The sequence below is a fragment of the Chenopodium album genome, chromosome 15 (assembly GCF_948465745.1).
Source record: "Chenopodium album chromosome 15, dcCheAlbu1.1, whole genome shotgun sequence".
Classification (NCBI taxonomy): Eukaryota; Viridiplantae; Streptophyta; class Magnoliopsida; order Caryophyllales; family Amaranthaceae; genus Chenopodium; species Chenopodium album.
In genome coordinates, this window is record NC_137848.1 from 1087059 (window position 1) to 1113537 (window position 26479).

The window sequence follows — 26479 nt, forward strand, 5'->3', positions numbered from 1 at the left end:
CATTGCCTAGATGCCTGTTTTAGGCCATATAGACTTCTCTGTAACTTACAAATAAGATTGTTTGGGTTTGGAATACCCTTAGGAATCTTCATATACACCTCTTCAGTTAAATTTCCATGTAAAAAGACATTGTTAATGTCTAGTCGATGCAAATCCCAGCCATGACCTGCTGCTACAGCAAGCAAGCTTCTGACAGTAGCCATTTTGACCATAGGTGAAAAGGTCTTATCAGAGTCTATCCCATAAACTTGTGTGTACCCTTTAGCTACAAGTCTAGCTTTCAATCTCTCAACTGTACCATCAGCTTTAAGCTTGACTTTGAATACCCATTTACAGCTTATAACCTTCTTCCCTTTAGGCAAAGGCACCAGAACCCAAGTACCATTTTGCTTCAGAGCTGAGATTTTTTTCTGCATAACATCTATCCAACCCTGGTCCTGAGAAGCCTCCAGATAACTACTAGGTTCCTGGATGCCAGTGGTACAAGCAATTTTGGCTTGTTCTGAGCTAGGAATATCTTAATTACACCAATGCTGAGAAATATAAGGAGCAGGGATGTAATCCTTCATCCAAGAGGGTGGTTTGTGAGGTCTTATGGACTGTTTGGGAATAGGGTGGGGAACAGGAATAGGTAGGGTGGTTTTTGAATTGGAATCAGAAGATATAGAAGGTGAAACAGGAGAAGAATTAGAAGAAGTTGGGGATAGTATTGGAGTTTAAGTGGGAGAGTTAGGTTGGGAAATTGGTTGTTCTGTATCTAGAAAAAAAGGTTAAGGTATCTCAGGGAAAGTATGAAAATCAAATGGTGTGTTTATAGAAAGAAAAATAGGTTTACGAGAAGTTATGGATGAAGGATTAAGAAAAGGGGGGTGTTTCTCAGAGAACTGAACATCCCTAGAGGTAAAAATTTTCCTAGTTGTAAGGTCCATAACCTTAAAAGCCTTTTGACCTGGTGGATAACCCAAGAAGACACACTGTACTGCCCTGGCATCAAATTTAGCTCTATGTCCTTTAAGAGTAGACACATAACACAAACAACCAAACACCTTTAAATGACTGATGTTTGGTTGTTGTCCAAAAAGTTTTTCATAAAGGGTGACAAAACCCAGCACACTTAAGGGCATTCTGTTAATCAAATGGGTGGCACACAGCAAACATTCACCCCAAAAGGAAATAGGGACATTAGACTGAAAGAAAAGGGCTCTTTCTGTTTCTAGAAGATGCGTATGCTTTCTCTCCATAACACCATTTTGTTGTGGAGTTTCAGTACAGCTTCTTTGATGCATAATGCCAGACTGAAGATAAAATTGCAGCATTGGTCCCTCGCACAATTCCTTAGCATTGTCAGACCTTATGCACTTAATATGTATATTGAATTGTGTTTGAACCATAATTAAAAAAATATTGCACAATAGAAACAACATCATTTTTGTTTTTCATCAAAAAAGTCCATGTATGTCTGCTAAAATCATCCATTAAAAAGAAAGTACAACCATCATGATTAGCCATCTTATATGGCCCACAAGTGTCTATATGTAGTAATTCAAAACACTTCTTAGAGCTAGAATTACTTGCAGGAAAACTAAGTCTAGTCTGCCTAGCTTGTGGACAGACTTGACAAATGATATCAGACCCTGGACTACTAGAAACAATATCTTGTACATGATGTATCTTATTGAATAGTAAACACCCTAGTCTAAGATGTCAGAGCTTTGCTTCCTCTGCACTGGTAGTTAAAGCAGACTGTGAATGGTCATCAGTAGAACTACTGCCCATACAACCTTTATTTCCCTCATCCATAGCATACAATCCTGATTCAAGTTTACCAAGAACTAGGGAACCTTTCTGAGAATGTCCCTGGATCAAACAAGTATCATGAGTGAAAGTAATGTCACAATCAAGATCCTTACAAAGCTTATGAGTGTTGATCAAATTAAAAGACAAGCCAGGCACATGCAACACATTTTTTAACTCTATGCCATTATCAAATCTAACTGTCCTAATATGTTCTACTTTCACATGTTTCCCATCAACTACTGTAATAGTGTTAGGCACCTTAGTATACCTCTTAAAGCTATGAAACAAATCAATATTGGAACAAATATGATCTATAGCTCCACTATCTACTATCCATTTTGAATTCAAACAGGATAATAAACATGTACCTGCCACATTTGCTGAACTGGTAGCAGACTGCACAAGATTCTGTGCATTCTCAATCTTAGCAGAAGATACATGCTGCATCATCTTACTGTACTCAGCAACAGAGAGATGGACAGGCTCAGGATCTCCATCTTGACTTTCGTCTAAAGGATCATCATTGTAAACTATAGTTGCAACCTTCCTGCCTTTGCCTTTGTAACCAGATTGTGAGTTAGGATAGCCATAGATCTTATAGCACCTGTCAATTGTGTGTTTAGGCATTTTACAATGATCACAAAAGAAACTAGATTGTTTCTTAGAAAAAGAATTGCCACGACCAACTCCTCCTCCAAAAGGAATACCAGAATTGAAAGAATTAGGACCAAAATTCCTCGGCTGCCAGTAATTAGAAATAGGATGTCTGTAAGATGCATTTCTATTATGAAAACTCTTATTCTCAGCAGAAAATGCCATAAAAGACATAAAATCTGATATTGTGCTAGCTTCTCTTTGTTTTTCTTCTTGAACAAGTAACTTGTAAGCCATGGAAACAGTAGGTAATGGCTACATCATCAAAATATTAGTTCTGACATTGATATACTTTCGATCCAGCTTCATGAGTAACTGAATCAGTCTTTCCTCTTGTTGTTGCTATAAGAATTTCAGAGAAAGATTGCAGGTACAACCATGGGCGGAGCCACGGGGGGGGGGGGGGGGGGGGGGCTGGTGGAGGCCCGGCCCCCCGTGGCCCAATTGGTGATATTAGTAATATATAGTTTGGCCCCCCTAGAATAACTAATAAATAGCTAGTATTTATTCTATATATCATGATGTTAGTAATAGCCCAATTGGTTTGTTGGAGTTTTTCATGGTGACTTGGTGGGAGAGAGGTCTCAGGTTCAATTCCCACTGTGAGTGTTTTTTAATTTTTTTTTTTCGGGGTAACTTTATCGTTTCTTGGCCCCCGTAGATTTTTTTTCCTGGCTTCGCCCCTGGGTACAACCACCACAAACACAAACTGGAACAGGATTTATGCCATTGATCTCGTCCCAAAATCCTTTAATTCGAGTGAAAAATTCAGCAACACTAGTATTTTCTTGTTGCAAATCATATAATGATTGCTGAATTGTGTATAACTGTGGTCCAAAACTTTGTGAGTAACGATCTTCTAGATCTTTCCAGACCTCTCTAGCAGTAGTAAAATAGATCACACTTCGAGCTAGAGTATTATCAAGAGACCTCATAATATAGGAAATGATCATCGCATTACACCTCTCTTAGGCATGATAAGCAGGATCTGATGCAAGAGGTTTAGGTAAAGAGCCATCAATAAAAGCAAATTTGTTCTCGTAGCCAATGCAATCATCATTAATGAAGAACTCAAAGCAGAATCAAACAATCAAATATACACTAGTAGGATCTTCAGAAGGATGAAGAAAATATACACTAGTAGGATCTTGAGTGAGTGATAATGGTTGAGATTGCGCTATTAATGAAGAACTCAAAGTGAAATCAAACAATCAAAATCGGAGGAAGATATTCAATCGAACAAAAAATGATTGAAGCAAGCAAACAGTAAGCAGAAGAAAAACAATCACAAAATTATGCGGAAATCAACAAAAAATAGCAGGATCTCTGCTCTAATACCATGATAAAAACTGATGAAATAAGTTTTCTGAAGGAAAAATACAGAAGATTTTAGAGAGAGAAAGAAGAGATTATCATTCATTGAAGAACTAAGTGAATGAAATGAAATATAAGCTATATTCTGCCTTTTATTACACAAGAAAGTTCTAGAACAAGTTTGTTACAGAACAAACAAAATAACAGAATTCTGTTACAAAATGCTGAGCTGGAAAGACAGGCTGGCAATTCGTGACTAGTAGTCTTGAACTCAAGGTGGATCATAGTGCTGCTCTTGATCTTGATCATCATGATCTTCAACACATCTTAAAATGGAGGAAGTATCATGATTAATACATTAAAAAAAATTATGATTAAAATTAGTACTCGTATATGAATAGTGAAAAAAAAGCTCGTAAGAATTTGGGTATTTTGTCTGGACCAAAGAAGTTGGACCAAAATGGTTTGGGCTTAATTATCCTCTTTGTTTCCACCTAAAACCTCCCGTCTCTTTAATTCTCCTTTCAACAGTTCGTCAATGATCACACTTGCTGACTTTATTGTGAGCGCCTTTCTTAGGAAAATTCTTATTCATAGAATTCCTATTTTGCTTGATTTTTGTTATGGTTCTTATTCTAAGTTTCTGGGTAATTTTTCCCTTTTTAGTGGATATAATATGAATTTTTTACTGCTAAATATAACCCATTTCTATATTTGTTTCAATGATATGATATGAATTTTTCACTGCAAAATGTAGCCCATTTCTATATTTGTTTCAATGATATGATATGAATTTTCACTGCAAAATGGCTGTTGATTTAAAGAATATTTAAGCTCTTTTCGATTTTAATCAGAAATTTATAATTTTCAAAAAGTTCTGAATATATTAACCCTAAACTTAACTTACATGAATCTGAATTGAACTTGTTTTCACCTAAATTCCACTTATCTTGATACTAAAGATTAATTTTTTTGTAAGAAAAAAATACCAATTATAATATATAACGAGATCCGTCTTCTCTCAATACAAAGACCTAAACTTGGAACTTAATTAATACATGTATGAACTTGTAAAACTGAAATAAGTGAAAATAAAGGGAGGAGAGCAAAGCTTATGGATAAACATTTTAGAGAAAATGAGAATAAAATTTGGGGATGGTGAGAGATTGAGAGTAATAAACCAACAAAGTTGCATTTTGTTAACTACTTGTATTATGTGACAATCCTGTGTGGACGTGTGGTGCTCTCAATGCTCACATACTTGTATTATTTTGTAGATTTCATTTCCCTTGATTTCAAGGATATCATGAATACTACGTATGTACTACGGTAGAATTTGTCCACTTTTGCGACTTAATTTTTGCCTTAACACCACTTTGAACGCCAGTATGATCACTGCTTAATTAGGGGGGGGGGGGGGGGTGTAATTTGTTTTGGGTGTTTCTAAGGACATTTCAAGAAAAAATTACTATATCGAGGATATTTATTGCTATATTCGGGATTGATTGGATCTATGTGATTAAGGTCCTAAATAAGTATGTACTCCTTTGTTTAGATACTAATGGTGGAGTATGGAATCTTGATTGTTTTGTTATCTCACAATAAGTTTGTTTAGTACCGAAAAGAATTGAAGGCCTTTTTTCATGATGTCATTTGCTTCTTTTACTTATTACCAACAATTTTAGAATATAGACTATTGATGAATGTTTTGTTGTACTCTGGTTCTTCAATTTGTAGTCTTTACTTGGATATACTAATTAAAATTAATAGTCAAAATCAACATACTTTGACTTTGACAACAAAAGTCAAGCGTAACCTGTCATATTGGTATAGATTGTGAATACGAGTATGTGTTACTTGAAGTTAAGTACAAGTTTACACATATGTCAGACTACTCTAGCTCTGCTCAGAAAGATTCTTTATTTGGGGGTTTTAAATTGAAGTGTCGTAATATTTCTATGCATACCCAAATAACCCAATATGCCTATCATACTTGGACATGATACTAGGGTTCAAATTCCTAATTAATAAGAGCATGACACTCTTGGATTAGGAGGTTCATATGATAGGCCTTTGGGCTTATATCTGGGAATGTTTGTCGTAGTTTGGCTGCAGCCAATTGACATTGGGGGGAATGTCCCGTACACCCTTCACCTGTGACAAACACTTATCCTGAATGTACAAATGAAACAAAAGTACCTAAGGTATTTTATCAAATAAAATATTTATGATCCATGCTTTATTTTTTAGGTTTGATGAGTTTCATAGAGGTGAAAGTGGTGGATAATGGTTGTGACTCTTGTGAGATTGAAAGTAAATTCAGAAGTATTGTTTTGGAATGAACTGACATTGTGAGGCAGAAGTATCAACGGCTGATCGATTTCTAAAAAGAATATGTATGGTACAAGTTAGGTCATCATAATATGAGTTGCATTTTGTGATGTATATGGTTTCAACCAATAAGATTTTTTTGCATTATAAAGGCTGATATGTAAATTAACTATTGAGTCTATTACTAAAGAAAATCTCAAGCTATTGAATTCGATGTTTATCATTCATCTTTTGTGCTTTTATTTCAACAACTTGATTTTGCTTGTCAATGGCAAGAACTGTACTTTAGTCTTTATGTTTTGCTTGTTACTTGTTTTAAATGTTGTACATGGAATTACTTTTCAAAGCTATGTTTAACTTTTGGATTCCGTCTAATGTGGCAAGGTGCTCTACCTTATCAATGAAGCAGTGTGATTGCTGTATCACAGTCAATGAAATAAGCATTAATATAGCTTGGAAGTTTGAAACAATTGCTGATTCTCTTAGGCAAACACAAAGATTTCAATATTTCCATATTCTATTGTCGTTTTCCTAGAAAAGATGCGGTTTGATTGTTTGAAAGAGCCTGTCAAAGCAGTATAAGTTTATGCTTGGGTTTCAAAGTCCTAATCATTGTCACTATTAATCAACTGTTAATCTGTGTTTTGTCTGTTCTCTTTTGCTTGTCATCTCTGTAATCAGAGTTTGCCACTTTTTCCCACTACAAACATATTACTTAACCCATACATGACAACTTTGATAATCATCATATTTGATTATGATCTGTTTGAACATAGTATAAGAACGTGCCAAATCATCTACAAATTGCTTGTTAACACTGATATGAATTTAGGAAGCATAGTTAGTAACCCAAATTATTATGTGCTTGACTGGGATGACTCTTTTAACTTATCTATAATTATTGATTCCAGCACATTTCTAATTTTCTGCTTTCCTCTGATATCCTATCACGTACAGATCTGTAGATGCTATATGTGATCTTTGATGTGAGGTTGAAGCAAGAAAAAATACCCAATGTGTCATCGTAGGAGAAGTGGTGGGCATGGTTACTGCATGCTTGAAGATAAACAATATCCTAATGACAATATCAAAAATTTGGCAAGATTTACTCTTTCCCTAGTATTTCAGTTGCTTCTTAGTACTGTGAAGACAGAACTATGATGAATTGAATATTGTTGCTAATTTTGGTAATGTTAGCTGATGTGTCATGTAGTTCATCTTCGGTCTGCATATAATCATCTCTCTCCGAAATTGCACACTTAAAAGTTTTAAGGATAGTTATAGCTAGTACAACAGGGTTATAGAAGCTATTGAGTTGAGTATTGCTATAAATTGGAAAAAGGTGGATTGGGGAATAGGAGAACGGATTTTGTCACAAATATGTCTGAGTTTGAGAGGCTTGTCATCTTTGTTTTGTTAATATTGAATTTGTCATCCATTAGGTTAGCCTCTAATGCATAGAAGAAAAAAATATGACCATTGCTTTCTTATGTTTGTGTGAATTGTCTGATAGCAGGTTAAGCATCTGAAGTTGCCTTTACATAAAATGAGTTTGTGACATTTGTGCTACATGAAAATTGTTTGAACTCTTAATTTTATGTACTGGCATGATTTCACTAAGCAGTCCGCCAAACTGGCATTGGACATATTTAGTTAAATTGGCTGTATATGTGCACTCTAGATTAATAGAAATTGAAACAAAAACTAAACTTCATAGATGCATTCCTACGTTACCTGGACTTAGCTTGGGAAACCTCATAGCAGACACAATCACATAAGTTGGCATTGTAAGGTAAAAATTTCATGCTTTTGGTCCTAGATGAAAGTATTGAAGTAATTTATACCTATGTTGGAGTGTGTAAGGATGTGCACTAGTACTTAAAGTGAAATGGAGAGTTCGAGTAATACCATTGATGCATTTCCTATTCTGATCTTAGGAGTGATTTGTGCAATGGAATGACTGGTTCTTGTCGTATTTTGGAGGACTGTAAGGAGTAGGTGGAATTACAAATCATACCTTTGCCAGGTTTCTTTGTTGATAAGACTGGAAAAAAGTAGCATTATTCAGGAATCTTTTAACCACTAACAAAACTCGCATAGCTGGAGAGTTTTAAGTGTTTACTTACCTTTCCTTCTTTAACGTTTATGGCTTCCAGTATAACATGTTGTCAGGATTTATGCTTTAGCCTTTCCTTGTAAGTTATTGTTGTCCATGGTAAGTTTTTCATGAGAACTGAGAACAACTTTTCAGTGCTATGAATTTCTGTGCTGCTGCATACGCATGGTTGCATGGAGACTCAAAGCACATTTTTTTTCTTTCTTGTTTCCACTTTGTATGGCTGAAATTATCACAGTGGACTGATGCTTCCGAAATGTTTTACATTGTAGCTAGAAACATAAGTTTGGTTTGCTGTGCTAAATTTTTTAAGTCATTATACCCCTTTCCCTTCCTAGCATTGTGAATTGATAGTCTTAAGTTTTTAGTTTTAAATCAGTGTAATTGTAGCCACGTAAAGCTATACCATTGGACATAAACATGTTATAGTGTCTTAACGACATTCTGTGTGTGGAATGGCCAAGTAAAGAGGAGGTTTATGGTGTATGTACTCTTATTCCTGTGATCGCAACTATGTTACTCAGGCTTTAGAAATATGTACATGTTTATGTGTTGAACTTTAAATGAAAATGTTCTTTCTTTAGTCCAATATGGAGCATCAAGTGTCCATATATAGGTCGAAGTATCAAGGATCACGGGTATGTGAATTAAAATGATGAGCTCAAACTATATAAGATTGCAGAGTAACTCAAAGATGTGTATTTGTTTACTCTGATTTAATATGTGATTAGCTGACATACTTCTTCAAAGTAGGAGTCAACTTATTGTGATATAATTCGTATAAGACAACAGAACACCTTCCAGATCTATACTATTGTTTTCAGATCATCTAAAAATCAGTTTAGTTCTGTATTATACTAGGTTACCTAATATCAGCTGACTCGGTGACGTAAAATGACATTACTATACTGTAGAAAGGACTTGGAAAATTTGAACACAAGATTTCATGGCTCTGCTAGCTTTAAGCTCCCGTTTGGCGTTTGTGGTAGTGTCCTGTGCTTGTTGCAAGTAAAGTTTTGCTGTATTATTAGTTTCCCTTTGAAATAATGTGGTATCAGAAAATAATGCTTATTATCCTGTCATCTATGAATAAGTCTTGATCAAATTATACAATGGAATATTTTAACAGTGATTCTGGTTTGTCTATGTGATTAAATTTGTGGGGTCTTTGACAAAGACATTCTGTTTGTAATGGTTCTAGGTATTATATCATGACAAACGAGGGAAATTAAATTATTCTTTCTCACTTGTTGAAGTTATGAGATTTATATCCACTGTTAGTTGGTCTGGCTATACTTTTTTGAAGCGTTGTATATTCTGCATCAATCTGAAAACAAACCTCGAAAACAGAACTAGTACACAAATTACTATTGAGGGTATATTTATGCTATAATCTGTGACTTATAAATTTCAGTATTAAATCAGATGAAAGAATCTAACTTATTGTCCTTGCTCAATGTTTGCCTCTGACAACCTGTATGCAAAATATAATATGTACTCCATATGTAACTGGATGCTGATATAATTGTTCCGGATAATTATAAATCTCTCATACTAAGTTTAGTCGTGACATTACTAGTCCAAATTAAACCAGCAACTATGTGTTATGGATTGGGAGAATAATTCTAAGCTATATTTATTATTATGTCTGAATGTCACACGTATATCTGACTATCCTTATCTGCCAATTCATTGCCAATCATTTTATGCTTATCAAATATCAATTGTCTTGTTGTTTTTGGGAGAGGGGGGAGAGGGGATTCTGTCACTTTGCAGCCCCAGGTTCCCTTCCAAAGAGGGAATTTCAAGAAATGATAAGTTGATGGACCATCGCCGAATACAGTTCTTGACCTGTAGACATCAAACTTGCACGTGGAATGTCGAACATCTGTTCAATTTCGGGTAATGCTTATTTACTTTTCTACTATTTATTTATCTAAGTTAAACCAGTTTGTTTATACAATTATACCTTGATGTAAATAGTAAATTGTCATGTAAAATTAAAATATAGATGCTAACTAGTTATTCTTTTCTTCTTTTCAAGTCCAAAGTGATCGTAAATCAGAAGTAACTACGGAAAGGTGAATTTAAACGTGTGACATACTGCTCGCGTCATTTTCAGTAAGTATGACATTTTCATTTGTATTAGTTTGCAGCAACTGAATGAATTTTACTTTGTAGGAGTGGTGGTGACTTGGGGTTCTTTTTAGTGTCTCCTTTTTTTGATTCCAGAGACCATATTCTTTTCATTTTGATGTTCATGCTTTTGGCTTTATAAAAACATCTTCTTCATGAGGTCCCTACCGAATAATAATTGATGAGGAAGGAACCACCTTTGCCCCTCTTAAGAGAACTTTTTATGTTTTAATTCACAACAACTTCACCTTCAAACCAAAAAAAATTACACAGGATTCTTTCAGCATCATCCCCAGAATCTACTTTACTTATTATGGAATATATTAAAGCGATTAAAGAGCTAAGTACATCCGCTAGCTAAAGAGAAAGGGTCATCAACATTTCTTTTTTTTCGCTTGTTTTTCAAATCTTTGGGCCACATTTCATCATAGACTCTGTTACATAAAAATTGATTCCTTTCTTTCATTATGACGAGTATATGATTAATGTGTTTTTATCGTCGCTGATCATTTCGATTATGTGCAATAATCCCTACATGTATATGTCAAAGTATTGTCGACCAACCAGTTAAGATCCCCAGGTTTAAAGTCCCCTGTATGCTTTCAGCATACAAAAGCATTGTCCCTCAATATGTGCTCTTAATTTTTTTCTTTTTATCTCCCCCTTTAATAGTTGAAGTTCTTTTTTCATCTAATGTTACCTGGTATCTAATCTTTTTCTCTTTTTCACATCCTGGAAATTATTTTACAATGCATCAGAACATGTAATTGTATGGCACTAAGATAGCAGCACTTTATAAATTCAATGATTAAATTCTGATTCCCCTTAGTTATCAAACACTTAGACCGTTACCCAAGAAATCTAAAGGAAGATCTATCTTGATCAATTTGACTTTTTGGATATGTTGTTCGCCATATTGTGCTTCTTTACTTTTTCCCCTTTTCGTTCGTGATTAACACTTTGCTATCTTAAGTTTTAGCTTGTTTTAGGATATGGATTGCAGGCCTAATCTAGTATGCGAAATGTATACTTTCTTTATTCATCATTCAAGTGTTATCAATCGTGTTAAGTTGATTGCTTTATATTGTTTGAAGATAAAAACTAGATATGACCACTTTTAGGCATTTCCATTAATAATATTCTAGTGTACGTTGGGTCGTTACCTCCTCTAATGAAAGATCTTCATTAAAGTCTTCTGCTAATGGGAAAATTCCATTAATAATATTCTAGTGTACGTTGGGTCGTTACCTCCTCTAATTGTACCATCTCCTTCTAGGTCTGAGCCTTGATCAATTATTAACACGACTAGACATGTACATTAAGTGTGCATAGAATTTTCATTTCATATACTTCTATTGGCTCAGCAATTTTCTTGGTAAAAAAAAAGTTATGGAGAGAAATTTTCATGCATACTTAGTGTACATGTATATTATGATTATTATCCCGCACTCATTGAGTTGTTATAGACTTAATAGTCGTATTTTCCACTAGTGACAGACCTAGGAATTTACCTAAGTTGAATCCTTGCCCTGTTCTTCAAGTGGGTTGAATGTATGGGGTAAAACATCATATCTAATTTGTAACTCTCTAATAAAATTTATTGGGTCTGCTCCTAACTTCAATTCACCCTGAAATTTCACATGCATCATTGGAAGTTGTACAGGAGAAGATTGTGGTAATTTTAATCTTTTCCTGTTAATTTGAAAGAACTATATGCAATTGCAGATGTAGTTGAGGAATATTAAACAGGGAAAGTACAACAGAATTAACTTTTCTGGTCAAGCTAATCATTATTTAGACAAAACTAGACTTGGAGCTGAAGTATAGAACCTGATCTTAGCTGCAAGTACCTTTTACCCCTATTATTCATTACAGTAAAGCCTAGAGCATATCGACGGAGCGGAGCCAGTGATAAGTTGTTCTGAAACTGCTTGTAAATATTCTCAGAACAAAATAAAGGGGATATTTTCTGAGTTCTGTAACATTATCAGTATATAATGCTCACGGGCTCACGGCTCCGAAATCTGATTCTCTGTGCATGGATAATTCTGCTGATATGCGGTTTCATCTTTGTTCTATTCCTAGTAGAGATAAGAGGATAGGAGGGGTGTATGGTCTTAGGAATTCATATTCTTATTCTTATTCATATTCATATTCAGTTACATTGAACTGGCTGATTTGACTGTCATTTGGGTTGTAGTAGATGATACAGATGGCTTGAGTGTGCCCCAAAATCTATCAATTGATTCTTTGGTTCCTTTTAGCTTACAAGGAACAATAAGAATCTGACAATTTCAACCACATGAAAGAAAATTTGGGAAAGAAAAGTAATAAGAGATAATACATTATAGGTCTAATATCCTTTCAATCATAAATATCCCATTCAAACAAACAATTCCAATCAATGATAGTTTATTTTACCTGTTCTATCCTATTTTACTCGCTCTATATTCTAATGACATGGTTTTTGACATAAGATATAAAGAAACGTAGGTGGATGACTGTGAAATTTACGGGATAAGATAGGTAAATTAGGACATTCCAAAAGCGAAAACGATGTAGGTAAACTGAGACGTGGAGAGTATCTTTTTTTCCGCATCTACACTCTATTTCTTTATTATGGTGGGGCTATCTTATTCCCCTGGGAACAAGAGAGGGAGGAGAGGGTGAAGGAAGATACAAACAAAGGCTATACTTTTATTCCTTTTCTTTTCTTTGTATTTCTATCCTTTTGAGACTCCATGTTGAAGTGTGTTGCTTTCTCTGTTTTTCCTGCCTCAGTGAGATTCTCTCCCACTTCCCTTCAAGTCAAAGGACATGGGAGAGGTAACTCAAGTTAAAAACCTGTAAATTAAATAAATAAAAACAATTGTAAATATTTTTTTACAAAAACTAAAAAATAAAAAAGGTGACATGAATTTTTTTGGGACGTGAGAGGAAAGCATCCCCAGCTCATGGGCATATATTCCTTATAGAACCCCACTTAAAATGTTTCCAGATATGGAGTGAGAACATAGGACAAGTTCAACCAACTTCTCAATTTTTATATAAAAAGAACCCACTTCTTCTGCTTATTTTGAAGCATCAGAGCTTCAAGGGTCAGAGTTACCTTATTCTGTATTAAACTACTTGTATTAGTCTTACTATTTATATGCTCCCTTGGCTATTTTCCTACCTGTCATTCCTCCATAAAAATACTGAAACATGGGTCATCTTCAAAATTTGCAAACTCAAGACATGAACTTGGTCTTATCTACTGATGCAAAGCCTAGGCTCAGATGGACACCGGATCTTCACCAACGATTTGTCAAAGCAGTTGATCAGCTTGGTGGTGCTAACAGTTGCGTAGCGAATCCTTCCATTCTTTTTCTCTTGTAATTGTTTTATTCTCTATAACATTAGCTCATCTTACAATATTTCTATATGTTCTCATTCAATAGTTTCTTTTTCATTTATTCATTAATCAAGCAGAGGCAACGCCGAAGGGTCTGATGAGAGTGATGGGCATACCAGGACTTACTTTGTATCACCTGAAGAGTCATTTACAGGCAATTCATCTACTGCTTCTATCACCTTAGCTAACAATCTTTAGCTTCTAGAAAGAGCAGAGTTTTGAAGTACACATCGTTTTTCGATCATTGCAGAAATTTAGGCTTGGAAAGAATCATCAGCACATTCAGCAATCAGAAACCTGCAGTGAATCTAAACCAGATGATGCAGATTATGAAGAAAGCCAGGCCATGGACACGCTCAATCTATTCGGCGAGGAAAAAGAAATAAATGATCCATCTCAGGAACAGATCAATGAGTAAGAGTCATCAATGTTCGCCTTTTCTGTATTCAGATAAGATTTACATCTTTACTGATTCTTGTTCTCCTTCATTGCAGAAATGTTCAGATATCCGAGGCTATAAAAGTGCAGATGGAGGTACAGAAGAAACTTCATGAACAGATTGAAGTAAGAAGATACACATTTATTCTATGACAGTAACTCAATTTATCCTCATTATTTATGATGTGAAATATATCATGTTATTATAGGTACAAAGACACTTGCAGCTGCGAATCGAAGCTCAAGGAAAATATTTACAGAAGGTGCTGAAGAAAGCACAGGAAACACTGTCAAGCTATAACTGCACAGCAGCAGGAGTTGAACATGCAAAAGCCGAACTTTCACAACTAGTCTCCATGGTTAGCACTTCATCATTCTCTGGTCTGACAGAGGTGACAGATTTATCACTAGAACAAAAGCATATAATGAGATATGCAGTATGTTCTGCTGAAAGCTCCTTGACTTCATCCGAGAGCTCAGAGCAGAAAGAAACAGGACTCGAAAACGAAGAGATTACCGATAAGGGTGGCCAAGAACAATGCCTGTTTGTTCTGCCATTACTCGATCAAACGAGAACGAAAGGGTCGGGGTCGAGGAAGAGGAGCAGAAGCATAGTATTTGATAGCAACTGTGTAGAGCAAACAGACAGTAAGAAATCATGTAAACTAGGTTATGGAGAGGAAATGGGACATGGGCTAAAAAAGTTTGGACTTTTGGAGACAATTGATCTGAATAGCCAATGTGAGAATGACTTAGATTTAGGTCCAAGGCAAGCAATAGACTTGAATTCAAAGGAATAGAAATATTCAATGTGCATCTTTATTAGGTGCTTTTTAGTGGACCATTAAGCTAGATTATTGGCCCTTAATTTAAGTATAATTTAGTCATTTTTATGCGCCAAAAATAGTGGGTTATAGGAGATAATGTTTGTTTATAATAACTTATCTGATATTGTTTGTATATTTTTGGACTTTCTGCCAACTTTTTAGAGTATATACTGAAAACAATTTATCTGTAATGTAACAGGAGTATGTGTACATAAAGTAGCTCACTTTTCTTATCTACATTTAGTCAAATTAATTCATTAGACCATACTAGAAAAATTCATACTAGACCATATCTTTTTATTAAAATCAAACCAGATCACCTTATTTCAAGTGAAGAATACAATCAAGTTCTCAAAGGCAAATTTGTGGAGGATGGTGTCTAAAAACTTTCCCAATACGGATTACTAGCTACTCCATATCAGAGCTCAGAGTGGTGTTTGTGGAAACTAAGTGCGGTAATTGGGTAATAAGAAATTATAAGACTTGTAAGAAAACATAGCAAAGTAAAGACTTTGCATTTACGATTTACAATGAGACAACTAGATAAAATATATAGGCCGATTTGGATTTGGATTTGGATTCGAAGGTTTGAATCTATAGGAGTTGGACTTGGATTTGGAGCTCCAAAAACACCGATGGACATGGACTGAGATTTCACCAAATGGACTTAGAATCAAATTTGGACTTGGATTTGGATTAGTGTCCGTTTAATTTATGTATTGAATTTAGATCCTTAGGGTTCAAATATCCAATTCATTGTCATCTTTAATACTCTGTAATCAAAGTGGATTAGGTGAATCCTTACCCTTTTACAACTCCTTTTGCATGCCCCCGGTTTACAGTAATTTTATTGTACATCGAACATTTTTACGAAAAAGTGACCCTTTTTCTTTATAAAAGTGACCCTTTTTCTTTACAAAAGTGACCCTTTTTATTATAAAAGTGATTCATATTTTCACAAAAGTTACCCCTTTTTTACAAAAATGACCCTTTTTTTCCACAAAAGTGACCCTTTTTCTTCACAAAAGTGACCCTTTTTTTCACAAAAACAGAGTATTAAAATAAAAAAAATAAACACAAAATACAAAGGTTACCCCAATGGCTCTACTTTCATCCCGTATCTTTATCTCTCCTCAAAACTAAACATTTCCACCATTAACAAACCTTCAAATTCTCTCTCCTCCATCAAAACCTCAACCCCCTTCTCCCTCTCCGTTACCAACTGCAAGCCCTCATATTTTTCCCTTCATAGTTGTCGTCATCGTCACCTCTGCCGCCATAGTCATCACCACCTCCGCCGCTGCCATGTTTGCCACCATCAAAGTAGATGAGGCGAAATGATAAAAACCCACAATAAGGTATATATGCAATTGGGGTCGAGGTATTCGGAGTTGTTGTAATTCCGGACTTCAAACTCGACAAATCGGGGGATGGGGGGAGGTCAGAAGCGCAGGAATCAGGGGATTGGGATGCTTAGCAAGGTCGAAATCGGAGGGGGACGCCGGATTCTTAGGAGAAGCTAAGGGAGTGGCGACAGGAGTGGTGGTTTGGCAGTTGTTGGTTGTCCCAACTTCCGCCATTCACTAATTTACTGAACACCGGCTTTTTTTAAAAATTTGTGACCCTTTTAAATCCCAGAACATGTGTTACTGTTTCAAATCTACAGTGTAGTGACGGTTATGCCCTTTGGTTTTTTTTTTTTTTTTTTTTCCTTATTTTCCTTGTTGATTGACTTCAGTCTTCAACCCTGAATGCCTCATTCATGCTTTTTCCCCTTTCATGCTCTACCATTCATTTCTTCCATTTGCTTTCTCTGACCTTTGAATCGGTCTTTCAGTCTTTCTCACTCTCATTCCATCTCTCCTTTCTCACTTCAATTTCTCTCTCTTCACTCTCCACTCGCCTTTCCTCCCTCCATTTTTCGCACTCCCCCTTAGATTCTCTCTCTTCAATCGCCATTAATGTAAAGATCGAGCAACAACAACAACCATGTCGAAGATGAAGCATATACTTCGGAAGCTACTCATCGGTAACGACCATCACAACCGCCATCACTCGGCGGCTCGTCGGATACCTAATAATCGGACTCAGGAATCGGAGACTTCGACGGCGACGACTCCGCCGTCGTCTTTGTCAACGTCTTCATCACCGTCGTCGGTATCTTCGAGTCGAGTTATCGGATAGTAAGGGAATCGACGCCGGCGACGGAGAATGGTGGTGGAAATGTCAATAGAAGAAATCCTGCTGATTGACATTTTTGATCCTCCATTGAAGCAGCTTGCGAGGTATGTTGTTAATTATGTTGATTTTAATTTTTGATGTTGATGCACATAATTATGTTGATTTTAATTTTTGATGCTGATGCTCATAATTAACCCCTTGGCTGGGTTGATTTAAATTTTTTAGAATTTGGGGTTTTGTAAAAAAAAAAAAATGATCTTGCTTGTTTATTATATGGAGTACTATATATATATTTAATTGATTAAGTTATTGTAATGATTAATGAAGTTTACCCTGTATAATAGAAGTGATTTTTATTTTTGGGCATTTTGGAATTGAGGTAAAAATTTGGAGGTAATAGGCGGCGTTGGCTGTGATTTAGTGGGGAATTGAGGAATTAGTGATGTGGGGTTGTTGGTGCAAGAAGTTGGAGCAGCAGCAGGGCACTAGGGTTGCTGGTGGCTGGTGGCTGGTGGCTGCTGTTCGTGAGGGAGAAAGGAGTTGTGGTTGGGTGAGGTGGGGAATATGGCTCGTTGGTGGGGTGTGTGGGCGTTTTTGGTGGTGACAGTTGGCTGTGGTGGTCGGGAATTGGTGGAATCGGGGCTGTAGAAGGGTGGGGGTGTAATAGGGTCTGGTTGGTGGGGGGTATGTGGGAGTTTTGGGCTGGTGGGAAGGGGACATCCTGGAACTCATCCTTATTAAGGATCTTCATTATAGGTAACCAGAAAATCATAACAATAATAATAGCTTGTTTCTTATTCCTTTTTGATTCTAAAACTAAATTATTTTGTGCTTAAAGGATGGTGGCAAAGCTCGAAATCGATGTTTCTGTTGTATCTTGTAAGCGTTTTGTATACAATTCAAGTGTTTAGTATGCATTGTAAACACTTTCTTGGTTTGCCAGTAGTTTTTTTTTTTCTAATTAAGATTTTGTTTTTTCTTCCAAAAGCGCATTTAGAGGAATTAGAGCAGTTTCTCAGGGGTATTGCAATGATGAAGGAGCTCACTCTACGTACCAAGGATTATCTTGTTTCCTTTGGAGATTGTTTGTCCACAACAATCTTCGCCGCTTATATGAACAAAATCGGTGCCAAAGCACGCCAGGTATGTTATCAGCTTCATATTATATGATTATATATGTACTGATTGAACGTTCACAAAGTTATAATGTTTAATAGACCATTCATTGTAAATGAAAACTCCAGAGCATTTGTGTTCTATCTAGCTCACATCAACTTATTTATACTAATGCCAAAATCATAGGATTCAGTTATATTTTGCTCTTTTAGTAATATCACACCACAATTCATTTTTGTGGGGATCATGAACATGTTCAACTTTGATTACTATAGTCTTTTACTATAATCTTTTCCTATAATCTTTTAAACGCGCTCTTCTATCACAGAACAATAACATCAAAAAACCAACAAGCTTGCATCACATAACAAGTTTTACCTCTATAAAAAGTTTCAACAAAGGTAAAGCAATTCCAAATTCACTCTGTTCTAAAATTTGTCGAAATTCTAAAGCTTGACAGAGTAAATGGGTATTGCCTCTGTGAAGCTTGTTCTAAAACTTGTTGGAATTTTTAATTTTAACAGTAATAAATTGTTGGCTATATAGGTTAAGTTTTACCTCTATGGAAGAGCTAAAATAAAGTTTTTTGATGTTGATGCTTTAGAAGAATTAGCTTAACCTTGATTAGGTTGATTTTTATTTATTAAAATTTGAGGTTTTGGAAAAAAAAAAATGATCTTGCTTGTTTAGTGTAGTACTTTTGCTGATGAAATTATGCTAATGGGTGAAATTATTATCTGTTTTCATTTTGATATTCTTTGGCTGTACTTTAAGAAGTGATGTGGTCCAATGTAAACATCTTTTCTTCTGCTTTTTTTTTTTGTTGATATAATAGTAATTCCTTAATCTCATAAACCTTGTTTAGTTTTTATTTAGTTGAACATGTATTAAGGAAATCCCATTTAGTTGAAGGTATACAATCAAAGCTAATTGTATAAGGGTTTGTGTTTGCACCGTTATTATGAATTTGTGATTTGGAAATTTGTGTATTTTGTGGTTTTTTTGTTGAATTTACTTGTAAAAATGGCTAGGGACGTTGATGTTTGTTCAACTGCTTGTTTTCACTTTCGAGTTTTCTCCGATCCTCCATTGAAAGGAACTTCTGAACTTTCCCTTTCATTGAAGCAGCTTGCGAGGTAATTTGTTTTTCAATCATAAAATTTTGCAATTGCTAGGGTTTATCGATAATTAATTGAGTTAGTGTTCTCTTTTGAAGAAAAAAAAAAAATCAATACATTGAGATTAGAAATTATTACAAAAATTAAAAGATACAGCAAAAATGATCATACCCCGCTTCTTTGAGTAACCTCCCACTTAGCACGAAGTGCATTCTGAACATTCCTGGAACCTTGGGTCAATGAGATTGAGCAGCAACTAAAATCCTATAAAATCTAAATTTTCAAAACACAAAACTTCGGTCTATCATAGTTTCCCATAATCAAATCTAATTTTGAGAATATGATTTTTTTTTCTTGTTTTTTTAGATCTGTTTAACGAACTCACTCACTTGACTGGGATAAATTAGTCATTTGAAATTTGGGATGAATAATAAGACTGGGAAAATTGAGGGTATAGATGGTAGAACAAAGACTTTTGCGGTGGGCGGTTTAAGAGTTGAGAGCTACTAGGACCTTTTAAGTCCCAAGATCTAATCTAATACTTTATGAAATGTAATGGATATAAAGGCACATTTAGGATCATTTGCAGCTGCTTTGAAAGATAAAGGCGTTTGGGTAACGAATACTTAAACTTAACTACTTAAGGTGGTATATGATTGCAGTAGTGTAGTATCTTTAATTGTCTAAATTCAGGTCACACACAAATGATTTGGTGGCTTATAACTCCTGAGGTTATGCTAATTAACCACTGCTAGGTTATGAACCATGGGATTCTTCCAACTTTCTATTTATAATTTGAATAATTTTGAATCGATAATAAATCAGATTACAATAAACTGTAGTATTAGCTATAGTTGGTCAGCTTACTAAATAAAAATCATATTACACTTGTCAACCTCTCGCAACCCACAAAATATCTACTGCATTTAGCAACTAAACAACATGAATTATCTAGGAATATATATTTAATGCTTTGCTTTCCCGTTATATGTTTTTTAGCATTCAAGTATACGGGCTAGGCAAAATAGGTTTTATTTTACTACACTTAGTTTGGATTGAAGCAATTGGGTGGAAAAGAAAATAAGAGAAGGAAAGGAAGACAACAATTTCTTTAGTCAATTTCTTTTGTATAATTACAAGTAGTGAGAGTTCATGAAAATGGATTGATGCAAAGTCATGACTCAAGGTCATTAATTGAGTTTATTTTCATTGAATTTATACTCAAGCTCCCTGTATACATACATTGTAATATAAATTTTCAATATGTGTGCCATGAAAGTGGTGGTGTTTATTTTCTTATTTTATTTGATGTTGCAGGTTGATGATCATGTTAGTCTAAAATAATATTGAGGATTCAAAGCCACTAAAGGATACCGACCATGCAAATGTTGCTCGGTCTCTGGATGTGAAATCAGAACCAATTAAGCAAGATGAATATTGATGTGTAATAGAGGATAGTGCTTATTATTAGTAATCAAAGACAGCTTTTATTTCCACAAAGAATATGTAGTACAAGATGCCGCCTTTGTTGATGTATACAATTTTTTAAGGGTGAGCAACTTATTTAGGCATGATCAACTATTTTAGAGTAATATAATTTGAATATGATTTTTAGGAGTGAGAAAATTTTTTAGGGGTGCACCAATTATTTAGGAAAATTTGTAAATTACCACCCAAAAAGGGATCTTGTTTTGAAATTACCACTCATCAAAACTTTTATTTTAAATTACCACCCCATGCATTAAATTTTTTTTCAGATTACCACTTTTTTTTTGGAATTCTGGTGGAATTTCCATTTGAGGGCCTCACTTTATTAATTTCCCTCCTTTTTTTCTTCCTTTCCCTCGACCTAACCTTTTGGATGTTGTATTAAACGCAAAAAACAACTTCCCTCATCTATTCCTTCAATTAATTCATCCAAAAGCATCAATCTTTTCCCTTTTTCTTCCTTTACTTCTCTATTAAATACGCAAACTACCCCTAAAGGGTTGAATTAAAACCCTAACTTTTTTTTTGTTTGTTTTTTTTTTCCTGCAAATTGAATGCTTTGTTGTACTCGAATCAGCACAAATCTAACAAAAAAGCCCAATTAATTTCAGACAAGTACCCTAATTGCAAAAAACCCCCAATTTAATTGCCTCAAGAACCCTAATTCCTAAATATAACCATTTACCCCAATTATTGTTGGCGAAAAACCCAAAATTAAGGAGTGGATTCATACTTTAGATGCGAATTGAGAGTCTGCACTTCAGTAGATAAATTCTTCAAACAATAATAGCTGAAATTTGAGAAAATTTAGTTGAAATTGGGGCAAAAATCGTGAATTGAAGTTGGAGACTTTATAAAAAGAAAATCAGGGAGGGAAACAGTCAAAAGAGTCTAATTAGCCGTTATTAGCCGTTGGGTGGGATCCCCAAACAGAAATTCCATTGGAATTCTAAAAAAGGTGGTAATCTGAAAACTTATTTAATTTAAGAAATGGTAATTTAAAATAAAATTTTTAACGGGTGGTAATTTCAAAACAAGTTCCTTTTTGGGTGGTAATTTACAAATTTTCCAATTATTTAAGGGTGAGCAAATTCTTTACAGGCAAGCAATTTATTAGTTGATTAATTACATAAATCTAAGGGTGATCAATTTAATGTCCTCCTTGTCCCATTGAATGCCCACATATTAACCTGTTTTTAATACAAAATCTAATACTATTGCACTACCCATTACATACATTACCTAAATTGGATTAGTAAGGTCCATCAATTTAACGAGGACATTAAATTCACTCATTCCGTGTTTATTGAGGTATCGCGCGCAACGCGCGCGATGGCTCAACTAGTAGTGTAAAAATTCAAAATGTTTCACTTAAAAAACGAAGGGGGTAGATGGAAATATTAAGTTGGCTGTCAAATTGCTCGATATTATCTCTTGAAAAATGGTTGGATGAGTTCGTTCATTCTTTTTTGTTTGTTCTATAATTTTATTTGTTTTTTTTTACAATTTTCAATGCACATGTTTTACACAAAGTTATAAAAAGCATATATTTAGGGTATTCCTTTCCTTCCTCCTCCATTCTCCGTTGATTATAACAACTTGGTGAAAACATTGAAAACCAACAAACAAATGCTGACCTACTACAAAATTGTGGATCCCTACCGCCACAAGATCAATTAAGAGTTGAAGGTTGGCTAGGGCATTTGGACCCGACCTAAAATGACTTGATTTAAAAATCAACACAAAGTCTCAACCTCATCCGAAATGACCCGATCATAATTGAAATTGACCTTAAACCCAGCCTAACCCGATCATAAATTGACCAAACATACCTAAACTCAAATTAACCTGAACCAACTCAAATCCGACCATACTATTGACTTGTAATGACCTAGCCAAAAATGATAGATCCGATTTATGAGGCTATGACTTATAGTATACAGATTACTAAGCCAAGAACTCATTGGTTGGTTGTTATATTAACGGACATCAATTTCTTATGTATGATTACTAATCAACCAATGAACAACCATCTTCAATTTATAACAATAAGTAAATGGTAGTAGGTGAAGAGCGTCTTTTTATAACTTCCCACTATATAAAAAAATATGGGGAGGTCCAATCAATTATACAGGAAGTCCAAGGAAGAGCATGCAATAATAACCATAGCAAGCAACATTATTACATACCCGACGAATATTAGTCCAAGTTATAATTGCTCTAAACATGCGTAAAGTTTTAGTATTAATTAGTTCTCTATCTACCATTAAAGAAACAAAATTCATATTAGAAGAGTTCTTTTTTTTCTTTTTTCTTTTTTCTTCTTTTTTGGTTGCATGCATCTTTATAACCAAAGTTTTCTAGGATATCGATTATCATTGTCTTTTTGAACAATTTCTTGTACTTTTTACATACTACACTATTTCTCAAGTCTCAAAATACTAAGCAATAATCTTCTTCTCATTATACCATAAATGAAGAAGCTTCAACAAACTAGGATTAGAATTTGGTTTCTTATCCATTGCATTCTTTCAATCCTCTATTTATCAGCTAGCGCATCACCGACCGCCTCTCCTTTATGTAACAATGGTGAGATATTTTTTCTTAAAAAATAGTAACTCTCATGTTTGTATACAAATGTGAGCATTTTTTAACCAAATTAGGTCATTCACTACACTTGATTTTATCTATAAACTAGTTTCTACTAATTGAAACATATTTATTCATCATTTTTAATTTTAGATATGGTGATTTTCTGCTATAATATTACTCCATCTGACTACATATTATATATTGTGATTGAAGAGAGCACAACCTTATTTTAAATCAAATTATCAATCTACATATTGTTACCATATGTTTTTCTACATCTTTATTTATATATTGCAGGTTTAAATTTTTATAGTTTATAGTTATTTATTAGAGAGACTCGTAGGGCAAATGACCAAACATAAACATAACCTTGTTTCTTAACATGGCAGGACTAAAAGTTGAGCACCCTTACATGACTTCGGACGTAACAGAAGTCGAAGGGAAATCATTCGATTACATAATAATCGGAGGAGGAGCATGCGGCTGCCCATTAGCAGCAACACTCTCGGAGAAATTCTCCGTGCTTGTAATCGAACGAGGGGACTCACCTTACGGCTACCCAACAATTTTGGAACGAAATAAGTTTGGCTATCCACTAGTGGAAACGAACAAATACACGTCAGTAGCACAAGAGTTCGTTTCCTTAGACGGAGTTTTGAATTACAGGGGAAGAGTCCTAGGAGGATCGACCGCTATAAATAGCGGATTTTATAGTAGGGCAAGTAATGCATTTATTAAGAAAATGGGTTGGGACGAAAAGATGGTAAAACAAGCTTATGAATGGGTGGAATCGAAGGTTGTTTTCGCGCCGGAAACATTAAGTCCTTGGCAATCTGTTGTGTTAGATGGACTCTTAGAGGCAGGGGTTTTGCCCTTTAATGGGTACACTCTAGAGCATGTTGAAGGGACTAAATTGAGTGGTACTATATTTGACGCGCTCGGAAAACGGCACACGGCTGCTGATCTACTTGGTGGAGGGAAACCGAAGAACATTGTGGTTTTGTTGAATGCAACTGTGAGTAAGGTCTTCTTCCACCATGACGAAGGTAAGTGTTGTAAGAACATGTTTGGTTTTCACAAATTTTACTACCTCCATTTCTTTTTATTTGTAACAAAAAAAAAAATTTATGTCTCACAAATAATACCCTTAATCATTATAACTAAAAAGAAATAAATATATGAGTAGTATTTAAGTTTTTATAGTTTTGTCACCTAGAATTTTTCTTTAATTATTAAGAAATTTCAAAGTTTTCAATTATGAAATACTTTGTACAATTTTCTAGCATAGTGCCGACCGTATAATTGTTATTGTAGAGTTGCAGTCTCATAGACATGAGAGATGAGACATCCAAAAGTTAATTGATAAACCCTTTTTTTTTTTTTTTTTTTTTTAAGTTGAGTGATAACGTCAACATTACAATTGATAATGTCATACAATGATACAAAGTGTATGTTGGAAAAAAAAAAAAAAAAAAAAAAAAAATAGGAAAATTAGTTGATTATTTTGGGGTGGAATGCTAGTCATTGTCAACTACATTGAATGATTTGGCTCAGCTCACTTTAGAATGATGAGATTTTAGGTTAAGTTCGATTTCATCATGTCATATTTGGATCAACTTACAAGTTTACAACTAATTAATACGGAGTATAATTAATCTTAAATGTATTAATTTTGAGCTCGATCTTGTCAGTTTTAATTTGATCATGTCATATTCAGATGAGCGTGTAACTATGTAAGAAATACGGTTTTTTACCTTATACACGAAAAACATAATTTTTAACGTGTACAACCAATGAATTATGCATTCAAAACTAAAAATGTCTAAACTCTGAATTAGTTTTGTTCCTTCTGTTTCTGATAAACAAACAGGGGATAAACCAAGTGCTAAAGGAGTAAAGTTGATCAAAAGTGACGACGACACAAAGAAATCCCACAAAGTTTACCTCAAGAAGCAAGATAATTCAAGTCTACCAAGGGGTGAAGTTATACTCACAGCAGGAGCACTTAGCAGCCCACAAATCCTCATGCTAAGCGGTATCGGACCCTCGAAACACCTCCAAAGCTTCAACATATCAGTGTTAGCAGACTTAAAAGGTGTAGGAAACAGAATGCAGGACAATCCAGCAATATCTCTACTAGTCGATTCGAAGCCTAAATCTCGAACACCCGATACACCCCAAGTAACAGGCATTACAGAAAACTTTAAGGTCATACTCGAATCAATCATAGTACCAGTAAGTAAGGACTTAACACGGGTGTCAATAGCCGGTAAGCTTGCCTTCCCTGCTTCGACGGGCACACTTGAGCTGAAAAGCAAGGATCCTAGGGAAAATCCCCTAGTTAAATTCAATTATCTATTAAAAGATGAAGATATGGAGTATTGTGTTAAGATACATCAGTTGGTAGAGGGAGTATCAATGTCCGAGGCAGTGAGTGTATACCTCGGGGGCGAACGTAACCGGTTGGAGAAGCTAGGGAAAGAGGAGAGTAAAGAGTATTGTAAGAAAAATGTGAGCACGTTTTATCATTATCATGGAGGGTGTACTATAGGAGAAGTGGTAGATAAAGAGTATAAAGTGTATGGAATTCAGGGTTTAAGGGTTATGGATGGATCGACTCTGGTGGAATCTCCGGGGACTAATCCTATGGGTACATTGATGATGTTAGGAAGGTATCAAGGTTTGAAGATTGTAGAGGGTAGAACAAGTTCATGATCTTCGATTCAAAGATGATTAATGTTCTAACTATTGTGATTATTGTTCACACTAGTGATTGATTTTGTGTGACGTTCTTTGAGGAATTTTGTTGTTAAACTAGTGTGATTCACGAATTGTATAATATATTCTAAAGAATAACATATACGTAATATATTGCCATTTTTTATTGTTTTAAACTAAATAATATCTATATACTTGCAACATACAAAGTATAAAATTTTCACAAGTTTAACCAATCTGATATTAGACCAATAAACAA

At 34.8% G+C, this 26479-nt stretch overlaps 4 protein-coding genes across 9 annotated transcripts; 3 read left to right on the forward strand and 1 right to left on the reverse strand.

Moving 5' to 3' along the window:
- Positions 1–1704: 1704 nt before the first annotated feature.
- On the reverse strand, positions 1705–3386 carry LOC145583434 (uncharacterized). The gene is made up of 2 exons (XM_081640673.1): positions 3162–3386; positions 1705–2706 (listed from the first exon to the last, which is right to left on the reverse strand). The coding sequence occupies exons 1-2, from the start codon at positions 3384–3386 to the stop codon at positions 1705–1707; spliced, it is 1227 nt and encodes a 408-aa protein (XP_081496799.1).
- A 9967-nt stretch (positions 3387–13353) lies between these two features.
- On the forward strand, positions 13354–15142 carry LOC145581500 (myb family transcription factor PHL8-like). Its single transcript, XM_081638507.1, has 5 exons — positions 13354–13688; positions 13820–13896; positions 13993–14156; positions 14237–14306; positions 14390–15142. Exons 1-5 carry the CDS (start codon positions 13553–13555, stop codon positions 14978–14980), a joined length of 1038 nt encoding a protein of 345 aa, XP_081494633.1. The 5' UTR covers positions 13354–13552; the 3' UTR covers positions 14981–15142.
- A 1542-nt stretch (positions 15143–16684) lies between these two features.
- LOC145582648 (aspartokinase 1, chloroplastic-like) lies at positions 16685–21154 on the forward strand. 6 transcript variants are annotated; one of them, XR_014099921.1, is made up of 5 exons: positions 16685–17944; positions 18027–18067; positions 18177–18331; positions 18633–19440; positions 20740–21154. XR_014099921.1 is itself a non-coding variant. In XM_081639629.1 (4 exons), exons 1-4 carry the CDS (start codon positions 17219–17221, stop codon positions 18759–18761), a joined length of 399 nt encoding a protein of 132 aa, XP_081495755.1. In that variant the 5' UTR covers positions 16690–17218; the 3' UTR covers positions 18762–21154. The 6 variants fall into 6 exon arrangements, 2 of the variants coding, with proteins under 2 accessions (XP_081495755.1, XP_081495756.1); XR_014099920.1 differs by having other exon boundaries at positions 16690–17292; XR_014099922.1 differs by having other exon boundaries at positions 16697–17292; positions 19336–19440.
- A 1878-nt stretch (positions 21155–23032) lies between these two features.
- Positions 23033–26347, forward strand: LOC145581501 ((R)-mandelonitrile lyase-like). Its single transcript, XM_081638508.1, has 3 exons — positions 23033–23499; positions 23892–24548; positions 25373–26347. The coding sequence occupies exons 1-3, from the start codon at positions 23385–23387 to the stop codon at positions 26215–26217; spliced, it is 1617 nt and encodes a 538-aa protein (XP_081494634.1). The 5' UTR covers positions 23033–23384; the 3' UTR covers positions 26218–26347.
- The last annotated feature ends 132 nt before the right edge of the window (positions 26348–26479 follow it).